This window comes from Halichoeres trimaculatus, unplaced genomic scaffold (assembly GCF_033239565.1).
Source record: "Halichoeres trimaculatus isolate MK-OKI-2021-1 unplaced genomic scaffold, fHalTri1.1 fHalTri1_scaffold_6, whole genome shotgun sequence".
Classification (NCBI taxonomy): Eukaryota; Metazoa; Chordata; class Actinopteri; order Labriformes; family Labridae; genus Halichoeres; species Halichoeres trimaculatus.
In genome coordinates this window covers 22674210-22687485 of record NW_027437184.1, presented here as the reverse complement: position 1 = coordinate 22687485, position 13276 = coordinate 22674210, and the positions used below count along the sequence as shown (strand labels likewise).

At 41.6% G+C, this 13276-nt stretch overlaps 1 protein-coding gene across 2 annotated transcripts in view; it reads right to left on the bottom strand.

Moving 5' to 3' along the window:
• Nucleotides 1-8829, bottom strand: part of cpeb4b (cytoplasmic polyadenylation element binding protein 4b) — a 36397-nt gene extending 27568 nt beyond the window's left edge. For both annotated transcript variants that reach the window (XM_074671793.1, XM_074671794.1), the window contains exons 1-2: nucleotides 8415-8829; nucleotides 6343-7577 (exon numbers count right to left, since the gene is read on the bottom strand). In XM_074671793.1, the coding sequence (XP_074527894.1) occupies nucleotides 6343-7530 (1188 nt within the window). In that variant the 5' untranslated portion in view covers nucleotides 7531-7577; nucleotides 8415-8829. The remainder of the gene's footprint in view (nucleotides 1-6342; nucleotides 7578-8414) is intronic.
• Nucleotides 8830-13276: the final 4447 nt, after the last annotated feature.

Below are 13276 nucleotides of genomic sequence, written 5' to 3'. Positions count from 1 at the left end.
GCCACTGCTTCTTTCAGCAGTGAGAGGTATTTGACTGCTGCCCTGCTGCCTCTCTTTGAAGGACAACTGTTCTGTTTTTGTGTTAATCTAGTTTTGATCTTTTGATTTGTGTTAACAATAACTCCCATTTGTTTGTGGTTAAAGGTGTTTATGATCTTCTCATGGGACATCTGGTGTTGCTGGCCAGTTGACAAGGCAACTGTATGCTTGGATGTAACACTATCATGAACAGTACATATGAAGGCATTAAATTGATAAAGGAGATGACATTACTTTGGACTCTGCCAGAAACTGTTGACATCAAAGTAAGTCAGCTGCATTTGTAAGTAAAATGAACTAGGTATAAGGTTACTCTGCTTCTTCTCACTCCTCTTTGTGTCACTCTCTTTTTGAGAGGGCTGGACCCAGTCCCAAAAAAAGGGTAAAGGGGATCTTATAGACTTTAAGATCAAAATAAAACAGTATAATTTCCATCACCATTGGTGAAAAGGAAAATATATTGTAATATCTTTTTTTCCTCATCACATTACAAGATGTCTACTAACACAAGTCTAAGTTTATTGCAATTTAAAAAAATATTTTAGGGTACAAGTTGCACTATCTTGATGCAGCCAATGTGAAGCTAAAGCTAGCTATCAGATAATCTTAAACCTATCTGTGCCATTTTTGCATTAAAAAGGTTGATTCAAGGTATGCTGCGGGTACGGTTTAAAACACACAGAACAGCAAGTAAATACAGAAACTCAAAGTCATGGTGAGTTTTTTTTTTAATCACCATTCATATCATGATCACAATGCTGGAGAAATGTGACCATGCATTAAATAGTTCTCTCATTTTGAAGGTCAAAACAAATGCTAAGCTAAGGCATATTTTCAAACCCCCAGTTACCACCATTAATTTGTCACACCACAGGGATAAAAGGCATCATTGGGCATCTGTACATTCAAAACTAAGCATTCACAGAGTCAAATGTGTTAAAACTGCATCAGATTAACTGCTGAGTGGAATAAAGGTTATAACAGAAGAACTGGCCCAGATATTTTGCTACGTATGCATCATGGCCTACACGGTTTTTAATCATATGCACCACAAAGCAGATAGGGCAGCCGTCTTCAGATTCTGGTGACATGAAGTAAGGTAAAGGATGATTAAATGCAGCACACTGTGGGTGATTAATTCAAGCATTTATCTTCCATGTCACCTGCCTGTTCATGAAAAATGGAAGTTATGGGAAGGTGAAGTTACCAGAAATGCAAGATATACGTGCCTGGTGTGATTTCTGTGATTCGTACAAGGTGGAGCCCATTTCTCATTCCATCTTGCACTCAATGGTGGGAAAATTGCAGTTTTTACCCCATTTGTTTGTGCTTCTGATCACATGCTTGAGACAACGGGGAGAGAGAAAGAGAGAGGAAGCCAAAGGCAGTGACGGGAAGGGGAAAATGGCAGATGAAAGAAGTGGGATGATGGAGAGAGGGAAAGCGAGAGGTGAAGTAAGGTGAAGGAGAAGAAAGGAGGGCAGGAAGGGGAAGCAGGTTGAGCTTTTGATGCTTGTGATTATGTTTCTTCCTGGTCAAAGTATTTCAAAGGCCTGCTATGACATTAAACACTCCAACTGTCAAAAACAACCTATTTTCAAGAATCAGCTGAATGCTGTGTGTACGTGTGTGTGAGTGTGTGGATTTAGGGTGGAACAGGGCTGACAGACCAACACTATGTGCATTGCTTGGGGATCAGACCCTTACTGTATGCAACGAGCTGGGCTAAATACAATATGACACCTCCACATAGACTCTGCTTTGTCTTCTTCCTTTGTTAAGACACATGTGCAAGAGACATAGGCCAGGGACTAATTAGGGCTCATGCACTCCTGGGTATGTGCACATACACACACATGCACACAAGCTCTCTTTCTTTCTGTTTCTGAGCTTCTGTCAAGGGTGTGAGAAGGGCACAATGAGGCTGTATGAGCAGCAGAGTTATGCGCTTGCCAGCACCGCTCAGTCCGCTCATTAGTCTAAAAAACATTTCTCTCATTTAACACCAAAGTCACAAGGACCATGGGTAATTGCTAAAACCTCAAGTTGAACAGTTTGGAGTGTTTGTTTACAGACACACAGGCATCTAAGAAGAAACCGGCACAAGTCACAAATGTGAGAAGGAAGCTGACAAAATAAGAAAGGAGCTTTTTATTTTAAAGTGACTTTTGAAAGCTTCATGTTGAACACAAGTTTCGCAGCATAATCTTAAGCGCAACCTTACACAGCTGGTAAGGGTCAGGCTCGAATCAGACAACAGGTGCTCACCTCTCGGTTTTACTCAAGGCCTGAAGTCTCGCTTTAATATTACACCTTCATATAACAGCGTTTAAAGAGCTGTGCTATACGTAAGCTACAAAAACAGTGAGGGGGGAGCTGTAACCAACAGTTACCCAAGTAGCTTACTGAGACAATATCCTGTCCTGGCTCATGCGCCGTCAGGCCCTGCAGGCCGCTGGCCAAATTTACCAATCCGTATCAGAGCAGTACACCTGACACAGCAGCAGGTGAGACCTGACGGAACAAAGACAGAGAGAAAATTGCAGGAGTTTTCTCATTTCCTCCCACAGTCCAAACACATGCAGGTTATTTATGGCTCCAAACCGCACAAGGTGTGGTTGAGAGTGTTAATAGTCTCATTTTTTACGTAAGCACTCTGATTTGCTTGGGATCAGTCCATGATGTACTCGATGTACAAACCAAATCCAAGTAGACATCCGAATAACTAAGTGAAAGAAAACAAAAGCAAGGTAAAGGAAAGTCTTTCCTTGCCTTCATAAATCACCGATTTCGGTTTTGAGACAGAGATTAGCTGACCGGTGCATTAGCAGTTAGCAGCACTGTGCCTGGCCTGGAGCCCATCCTAAATACTAAAGCTGCTCTAATACAGCAGCCCTGCTTGTTGCAGCAAAAGCCACAGAACTGACACATTTTCTCTCTTTGTGTGCCACAGTGCTGTGCAAAACTTGGGATAAAAAATATGCACAAAATATTCTGCCTTGCTGTCAAATTGCATCCCCGCATTTGCTCATATAAATGTCACACCCTGAGGCATGTAAACCAATTTCTCTTACCTTATGCAGGCTGATCCTGAAACTAGGAAACAACGGTTGACCAATGGAAAGTCGTATTTTGGTGGATGTGCTGTTCTACAGAGGGCAAACCAATCGCAAATGTTGTCTCTACTGAATCGCAACCAACTATCTGCTTCATCCCTGTCGAGGTGGTTCGGACACTATGACAAACGAACTCTGTTTTTTAAGTGGACAGAACAGTGGAAATTCTTCTACAAAAGCTTCTAATCCTTCATGTGGTGTGTCAGTTATAAAATGGAAACTATGTGAGACAGTTGGAGAGGGCCTTTATAGAAAGATTGTGACAGCAGTTCCTCATGGGGTCCTTTAAGTCCAGGGTTACACAGCTATTTCAATTACTAAACCTAGGAGGGGGGGCCTTGTGTACTTGTGTAAGGCAACATGTGTCATCAGTCATCTGAATGCTGCACAATCTCTACAGGCGCTGACAAGAACCAATTTGAGCTATATTTACAACCCAACCAAAGTTATGAGTGAATTGGTTGAGTTCACAATAAGACACTGGCCTAAAGGTATCAAAGACTGGCCTATCTCAGACAGATGAACTCATATGTAGTAATTAAAGAAGTTTCTTTCAGTTTAGAGCATAATTAATATACGTGGGGATGGGTACCGAATTAGGTACTTTTATAGGTACCGACCGAATTCTGTCAAAAGTACCGGGTATCGATTTATGTAAAACCAAAAGGTACCATGTTTAGGTACCTAAATGCATCCTTGTGACTGTGAGGGAGTGGAAGAGTAGGTGATTTTCCATGCTGGACATGAACACAGCATTGCAAGGTTATATATTGAAGAATTAATTTTTTAAATTGAATTTTTTTTATATTTCATTATTAAACAAATTGATATTTTTTACCACATAAACACAAAAAAGTACAGAAACTTGGTACCGTTGAGTACCGGTACTGATTGCCAGGTACCGGGCATCAGTACCGTGTCGTTTCAGATGTGAAAGGTACCCATCCCTGCGTATGATCACATGACGTCTTAATGATGGATGCCTGGCTTATTTGTTTTATACTTGCTCTCACAGCAGGAATCAAGCATCTTAGATCCATAAAACCATGCTTCCACTGTGTGTATGGCTGCATTGTGCAACATCAGGCAATATTGAGAAAGGACATTAATCCGGGCATCAGTCAATCATGTGATGGTTGGCAAAACAATGCCTTTTTTAGACACACAAAGTGAGGCAAAACAAGTCCAATGTGGTCAAGAGTGATCAAGCCAAGTATACAGTCAGAAACATAACACAACGCATGATTAGGGAGCTGACTGATGTCTGTCATAGCATCACACTGTTTTATATCACCTCACACCTATCAGTACAAAGTAAGTGTCAGTAAACGTATTAATTTTACTGATACCGACTCTAAATTGTATTTCATTTTATTTACTAATGGATGATGATTCAATTATTAGTCACATCCATTTAAACACATCATGACACGCCGAGGCTAAAGCCACTCTGTGCCCATCCTCCATCTGCCCTTGCGGTATCAAAAGGGCAGAAGGACAATGCTACTTTAGCTGATCTATTCAGTCACAAAAAGGGCAGCATACAGGAGTAGCATTAGTGCTATCTGAATCTTAAATCTAAAGCCAAAGGTCTGCTAACAGAACTAGCTGCTTATATCATTTTTTTAAACTTACTTTCATTTTGGTCATTCTGAAGAAGTTGTGATTTTTTTACAGTCAAGCTGCTTGGAAAAGTTGAATTTACCACTTCATGATTCAACTAAATTATGGATTAGGATTAGGCCTGAATGATTAAGAACTGGCCTGAACTGAACCTGAACCCATGACTACGTATAATAATAAGGCTGTTAGCTAATGGTTTATAGCTGCTCAAAGGAAGCTTTACTACTTACTGAAGAAAAAAAGACACGTCCAGACATGCTAGAACAAGATCCTTTCTGTGAGTCATTAATTGCATTTAAGACCCTGGAACATGTGGCATTAAATTTTGAATATAAACAGCGTTAAATGTGCTATGAGGTTCTTAATTTGTCTTTAAGGAAAACAAATTAGATTTTCCCCATGGAGAAGCAAAGTTGCCTTTCAGCCCAGTCACTGTTCAGCTGTTGACAGAAGTGACAATCAGTCATTCAGACTATTTCTTCACCATCTGACATAACATGACAGCTGATGACAACAAAGTATCTGGGACTGACCGTAAATTAATTTGACAAATCTAAGGGAACCTAATCCAAAGGTAAGAAGGCAGAGACTGTAAAACGCATTTTAAGGAACCTTTCATCAGGTCAGCAGGCCATGCAGAGCCTATAGCAACCCTCCTGCTCTCCCCCTCCTCCTCCTAACAGCCGACACAATCAATCATGAGAGAGATCAATAAAATGAATTTATCTCTGTGCTCCTTTTACCTCTACACATCAATCCTATCAGCTGTTTTCTACATGTGATAACACAATTATCCCAGTCATCTTCATTTTGTGGGGACCCAGCTATGAAAATGACACTATGAATAGGCTGGCATTTTGAAACCAGTTGCTAGGCTATGGCAGCAACGACCTGGGTGATTAATAAAGCGGTAATCCTGAAAAATCATTAGGCATTAGACTCGGGCCATCAATCCACAGTATTACCTCCATGTCCTTTTTTTTGCTCCCGTCCACTGTGAAATAAATCCCGTGATGACTTATCCTTCACTGGTGCATCTAGATTTTATTCACATCTTAACCTCTGTCAATCTTCGTGCATTCCCACGATTGCTCTAGTCACGCCCTTTCTCCTTTTTCACTATTCGTAACCACACTCTTTCGTTTCCATATCCTTTTCATCCATCCATGATGCTTTTCTTTCCCACTACCCAAACCCCCCGCCTCAGCCTGTATATGTGGCACACACCACTGCAGTGACAGAGCCACATTAGTCATCATCAGGGACGTACAGCTGTGGAAGTACTGAGCCCAAGGACTGATTTCTATGCTAACACGGTAACGAATGCATCTAGTAAATCTTTGCCCTTCCCCCACTTCTAAAAATAGAAGTGATACCACATACTGTAATAAAATTAACTGCTTACATGAATGACACCCTGATGTTTAATCATTCAGGCAGCAAGTAGCTGCTGCTGCACAAAGAAGCACGAACACAGAGTGCACACAGTAAAAAAAAACACAGTTTTTGTCAGGGTGCATGAATTTTTAACAATCATGGAATGAATGATCACAGGTAGGCTAACCTGAAAGGGGAAGATGTTATCACTGCGACCGACTCCATCATCCATCCAAGACTTAGGGTTGAAGCCCGCAGGACTGTTTCGAGGGTACTTCTGGGACGCCACGTGGTTGTTAGGGAAGGTCTTTTTCAGTGGTGAGATAGAGTTGATGGGGGTCATTCCTCCGTTCAGCCCTCGGCGATAATCTCTGCCCTGAGATCCTCCCCAGCCGCCGCCACCACTACCATATCCTCCTCCGGGACTCCAGGAGGTAGAGGAGCCAGGGGAGGGAGAGGGGCTCTGATAGCTGGCTGGACCCCAGGGGGACGGGGGCTTGTTCAGGCTGTTAGACAAATGCGGCAACTGGCTGAAAGCAGGATTCCTGTGCGGAAACGGAGGTGGAGGGTGTGGAGAGGCAGGGGAGCGCCGGTGCTGCTGGTGTTGGTTGTGGGGGTGTTGGAAATGGGGGTGTGGTGGGGGAGCAGGGTGGTGTTGGGACAAGGCTGCTGCCGGTCCAATCTGGGGGGAGAAATTCCCACCAAATCCTGGACTGACATGGTGTGAGAAGTTCTGGAACAGCAGGGGCCCATTGTTGGCAGAGGCGGGGTTGAAGAAGCTGACATCCTCATTGATGATGGTTGACGGCGCTGGTGGGATGGCAGCTGACCAGTTGTTGAAGCCAGTAAGTGATGACGAGGTTGTACTGGACTGGACAGGGCCAGTCCCCCCGAGACCAGAGGTCTCCTGGTAATCAAAGCCTGTCAAGACAGGAGACTCAAGACGTAGCTGCTTCTCCTTTCCGTTACTCCCCTCAGACACGTTGCTGTCTGTCTTGACTTCCTCTGACCGGGCTTTTTCCAGTTCTGAAATGATCCCACCGCCACCTCCACCCTCTTGGTGACTCCCAGGAGACAACTGCTGCTTTTCTTGCGTTTCTTGCATTTCCTGTTGCTGCTGTGCTTTGGGCTTCTCTGGGCCCCCCAGGATTTCGTCTTGCACGCTGTTGTGGGTGGCAGAGGCAGGGAAGAGCCAGGGAGAGCCTCCCGTGGTGCCATTCCCTGCGGCTGTGGTGCTGTTTATGAAAGCAGCAGGGCTCTGCGACACATTTTGATGGTGGTGTGGGGGCTGCAGATGCGGGTGGATTCGGACCGGGAATGCAGACTTGTTGCCAGTGTTGTTTTGAACTAGGACTCCGAACCCGTAATCCCCCATTTGTTTTCTCCCCCCACACACAAATGCTATCCCGTGATCGTTTGGTCCTATTGAGAGAAGAGGACAGAGGATGGCATGCACTGAGTTAGCATTCAGCACCTCTCTTTAGTCTACAGATAAAGGGAAACAACTAGGTGATGACCACTGATATTTCCTAATGACATGGGAGTTTTTTTCCCCTTGGCTCTTTACTAAATGAAATAATTGTTTGAAAAATGATTCTAACTTACTAATGTCATTAATGAGCTAATTCTTAGACTTAATCTACCCTTGTTACTCTGGGCAGTTGCAAAAATAGGCAACCAGTTAACGTTACATCTTTAGCTAATTATAACCCCGTGACGTTGCCAGCTTGTAAAGCTACAGCTGAGCTGCTGGCAGCCACTGATATAGCTTGAAATACTGCTTGTGTCAAGCCGACACGTTCTCCGTTTGGAGACGTTTTCCTTGAGCAAAACCAACTGACAGACGATAAAATACTCAGAATATAACCACATAGAGAGTATGGCAATGGTTGAGATACATAACTGTTGAAATTATTAACAGTAAACCGACACAACGCTCAGTAAGAAACACCTCGACCTTGTTTGACAGCTGTCAGGAGTCAATAGAGTCTATCCTTATCATGTATAGTAGAAAAGTCCAACACTGGTTTACTTAAACCGAAAGACACCCTATGAGAGATATCACACGTATTCTTTCCGTCTTACATTTTTAATATATAGAAACAGTCGACAAGTAGGCATTTTTAATCAATTGGATGTGTTAGCTGCCCAGCTAACATTCCCAGCCGTTGCTAACGTTAGCTAGCGAGCGACTTACCGTTAGCACAAATGCTAGCTAGCTGGACAGGCTGAAAACTAGCGAATAAAATTTCAAATCACCTTCTGATCACCACCTTCGACCTCGGCGATGTCTTTGTCGAGATCCTCCCCGCAGGCTGAGAAAAGGTGGTGTCCTTGAGAAAGTCTGGTAAAGCTTTTCAGAGGAGATTTGATAGCTGACTCGTACAGTGCAGTCGGTCAGCTCTTTTTTTCTCTCTCGTCTCCTGACGTGTCCTGCCTGCTCAATGACACAGCTCTCTATCTGCTGCTTTAATCTGGACTGTGTGATCAAATAGCTTTGTTAACGTGGCAGTGTGATATATTCAGCCGCGGTTCTTTCACAAACCTTATTCGATCGGTTTCATTGTTCGTTTGATTTCAGCATATATATTTTTTCGCTAACTGCCTTTCCTACAGAGCCAGCCGATTCCTGTGTGTGCTTCTTGGCTGCCCCTCTCTCCTGGAACCGACCGTGGCCGAATGACAGCGAGAGATCAGCCGAGACACACTTCCGCTTCTAGCCCCGCCTCTCATGCGGTGACCACGCCTTATGAGAACCACACCTCGGTATACGATTGGCCAGACGACCGGCAGCCTCGCCCCGTTTCTACAACACTTACCGTCCATGCACCAATAATACACACATGTCATCATTGAGTACTGCCCACTGAGGTCAGTAATGATGAAAAAAATCCTCCCAGCACGGTCCTGTCCTTTCACGATGCAGCCGGTATTGGGTCGTGAGAAAACTGAGATACCCAACCCCCTCCCTCCTCCAACTCTCCAAAAGGACAGGAAAAAGAGCATCTTAATCCATTTAGGATATGACCAGGGTTCATGTGTTTTCATTTCACCTACTGTAAAGTGAGTCATGTTTGTTGCCTCCCGGATAACTGTAAGATGCCAAAAGCATCTTCATTGTGTCCAGCCAAAGGGAGTAGGTCATAGCTAAGTGTCAGTAATTTAAACAAAATAAAGTAAAATAAAAACTGAATAAAAAAGGATGTGAACAGTAAAAAAAAATAAAACATTGAAAAATAATAATAATAATAATAATACACCTATTTACAAAAATTATGGGACAGATTACCTCAAAATGGTATCCTGCAAATGATGTAATATCAGCCCAATGTTTCAAATGAAAAAAGGAATCCACACAAATCTTTGGAGGACAGGTATCGTTCTGCTTAATGGCATTGTATTATTTCTGAATCATGTTATTATAAAGTAAGTTTACACATAAGCAATCCACGATTAAATGACCTGTTAAACATAGCCTACATGTTTATAATGCAGTAAAGACAATACTGTATTAGCATCCTTACATGTAATTTTCAGATATATAGATTACAGTCTAGGTGCAAGTAATGTTATGTCATGTGACTTATTAAAATTCAAACACAATCTAAAATATTTTCATAGAAGTTTTAGGAAGGCACCAATAATAACTTAAGTTTTATGCCAAATAATACCATTTTTAGTCATTGCATTATTTCTTACCAAATATGATAAAAACATCCATGTACTTCTTAAGATAAACATTACCTAAGGGGGTTGTCAAATATCTTACAAGCTGAGTTAATCTATTCAAAGATTAACACCAGCCATGTTTGAGGCTACAGTTAGCATACCTTAGCAGTAAGACTTGCAGCAAGAAAACAGAGAGCTTGGTTGTGTCCAAAGGAAAAAAAACTGCCTTGCAGTATTTTTAAATCACAGAAACTCAGTTTTTTACATTTTTCTTCACTTCAGTTTTATGTGTTTTTTTAAAGAATCCTGGAATATTTCTGTATTTTTACAGCCTGAGTTTGAGTGGTGCTCAGAGGCTCTCTTTTTACCTTGGACATAGCTGACCATACTGCTTCCCCTGCTTCTGGCCTTCCTGCTAAGCTAACTACCTGCTACCTGGAGCTTTTATGTATAAATATCCAACATTTTATCCAACCCTATGATTTTATCTTCCAATAAGTTGAAGAGCTAATGCCAGCGCAACATTGCAGTTTGAATGTTAATCTCTTCCAGTTCTGTGTCACACCATTTTCAGCCTATTTAAGAGTCTGCTTCTCTCTACTCTGCCAGATGTCTGATCATCCAGCCCTTGTTCTTTCACCCGCCCACACCATTCCCCATGTCTCTTTATCTCTGTCCTCCTCTGTGTCCTTCTCTCCTGTACGGTCATTATCACCTCGAGGTCATCAAACAGCTTTGACTCTGTCTCTCTTACCGACTCTCAACTGGCAGCGTTACTTGCAGCTGCAAATGGCTATCTTATAAATCTGTCACTTCATGTCCAGCTGGGAAAGAGTGATAAATTGGGGATCTGGGTCGCTCTGCATTATTAAGAGTGTGCAGAAAGGACGAGCAGGCGATGAGAGGCGGATGGCAGGTATTGGCAGGGTTAGGGGGTGACAGGCTTAGAGTAATGCGATTTGAAAATAAAGATTACAGATAACTGATAGTAACACTGTTCACATTTAGCTTGTAAATTGGTGTGCAGTGTCCAAATACCCTTGCATGCAATAAAATATTGAAGATAAACACTCTGAGAAGTGATGTTAAATCAATTATTTTGACCTTTGCAGTTTGATGCTGGAATGAATTACTAGGCTAGATCTTTCCAGACTCGTGGCAGAAAATGTCCAAACTTCTTGTTTCTAATGAAGAAAAATACTATGGCTAACAAACTGGAACTCCTGTTTTTTGACAGTGTTGTCATCACCCGTGGCCAAAGAGGTACCTTGCCTATTTCTTTTTTTTTTTGTTCCATAAATGTGTAAATTGTGTTTTTTCTTCTCATCCTGCTGTCATTTGATACTCAAATGTATCAATTATCTTTGCCAGAAATGATTCATCTTCTTCCTTTTTCTGAGCTTTTGTAGCTTGTATAAAGGCATCACAGTTAATTTCAGCTTGTTTGAATACCTGCTAAATACTCCTCACAGGACCCTTAAAGCTACGTGTTTCTGCTGGATAGAAGACAGACTGAAATTAACAACAATGAGATGTCCATCGCTTTGGACAAAAGCATCTGATAAATGAAATTGTGGAAATGAAGAGTCTTTAAAAGCAAATGAGACCATCAGAGAAAAGATCAACAACTTCTTGTTGTTATTTCTAACGCATATGAGAGGACAGGTGTCACACAACCAGACAGTTCGTAGCACTGTGAAGAAGTAGCCTCATCTACTTTCAGAGCAAATACTTACAGTGAGTTACACATTTCCAAGGTTTCGACATAGGCAGATAAAGTTTAGAAATACATTGCAGCGGTGAAAATTAGAAAACACATGCAAAATTGCAAAACAAATTTAAAAGCTGCACAAAAAGCAACAGTGCTCCTGTGATGCAGGATGAATATGATCCTTCATTTTTCAAGTTCTTATCATTATAAACATCAATTTTTTTAAACTCTTGTTCTTGGTCCTCTAAGTGTTGTATTTTGCAAAGCACTTTCCTAAATATAAACTAGAAAACCCCTCAGAGAGCGCAGACCTCCGCCAAGCATATTGTGACTGTCACGCAACACTGTAGTCCTACTTTAATGTTATACTCCCTTTCAGCAGACTGTCTGCTACAATTTGGTGTTAGTTGCAGGTTTGTACGATAATTTGTTACCTGACAGTGTTGAAAATTATGATGACCCAGTACATATTTCATATTCCAGATCTTAGTATCCAGAATATTGTCAGATCTGGATTGTACTTAAACATCTGTCAGAAATTATTGTGACCTTGTCTTGTATTGTTTAGCAAAGCAATCCCACCATTTATCTTGGAGTTATATACAGTTCATATGTTCATATGGTGAAAACAGTCCTATCTCACAATGATAAAGAAAAATCTTGGATCCAGACGGTGATCCAGATCACCTCTAAAATTTAATCACTTCTTCTTTATCCCATTTTGAACATTCCCTGAAAATTTCATCAAGATCCATTCGTTACTTTTTAAGTTTTGTTGTTCACTGACAGACAAACAAACAGGCAAACTCTCCTAAAAACATAACCTCCTTGGCGGTAAAAAGCGCATGTTGTGAGTAGAGGTCGACCGATATGGGTTTTTTGGGGGCCGATGCCGATGCCAATGCTTTCCCAATTTGGGCAGCCGATGCCGATATGCATAGCCGATTGTTCCAATTTGATATTCAGGTCGGTTGTTAAATACATATATATTTATCACATTTTTGTGAAACGCAGCAATTTCTGAGCAACCAAAAGAAATCTATTACAATAAGTCGTGTCCAGTCCTCTGAACATTTATTCAGCTTTCAAAACAATGAAATATTTTGTCTGAGTAAACGCACAATGTAACAAGCAGTAGTAAACATTCACACTCTTCTTAAAATGTCAAAAAAGAAATTTAAACTTATTAATATAATTTGAACAAAAGTATGTAATGTATCCAAGTGGTTCCACAAGTTTGAGGTGCTCATCTTTTTTGTGCCTGATCAAAAATTGCGTCATTTTATACAACGGACCATAAATCGGCTTTTTAAAAGAAAATACGGCCGATGGCCGATAGAGACAAATGTCAAAAAATCGGCCCGATATATCGGCCGGCCGATATATCGGCCGGCCGATATATCGGTCTACCTCTAGTTGTGAGTTGGCCTGCTCTTTCAGAAACACAGCGGTGCAATGTGGTGGCTTCCACAGGGATGCTCTCCTATCAGTATATAAAAGGCTTGTTCAAAGTAAGCATAAACAAAACAATCTTTATATTACCTTTGACCAAGTCAGTTCCACTAAATGTCGCTAATTGCTACACACACTGTTTATTTAAGAGACTTTTACTGTTCTTCAAAACAGTTCCTTACTATACATGCAGAATGCAGATGTGGGTTTAATGCACATCAGCCAAAACTCTATTGCTTCCAGATAAAATAAAAGACACGGGATAGATGTGTTAGTACCCCTTGGACAC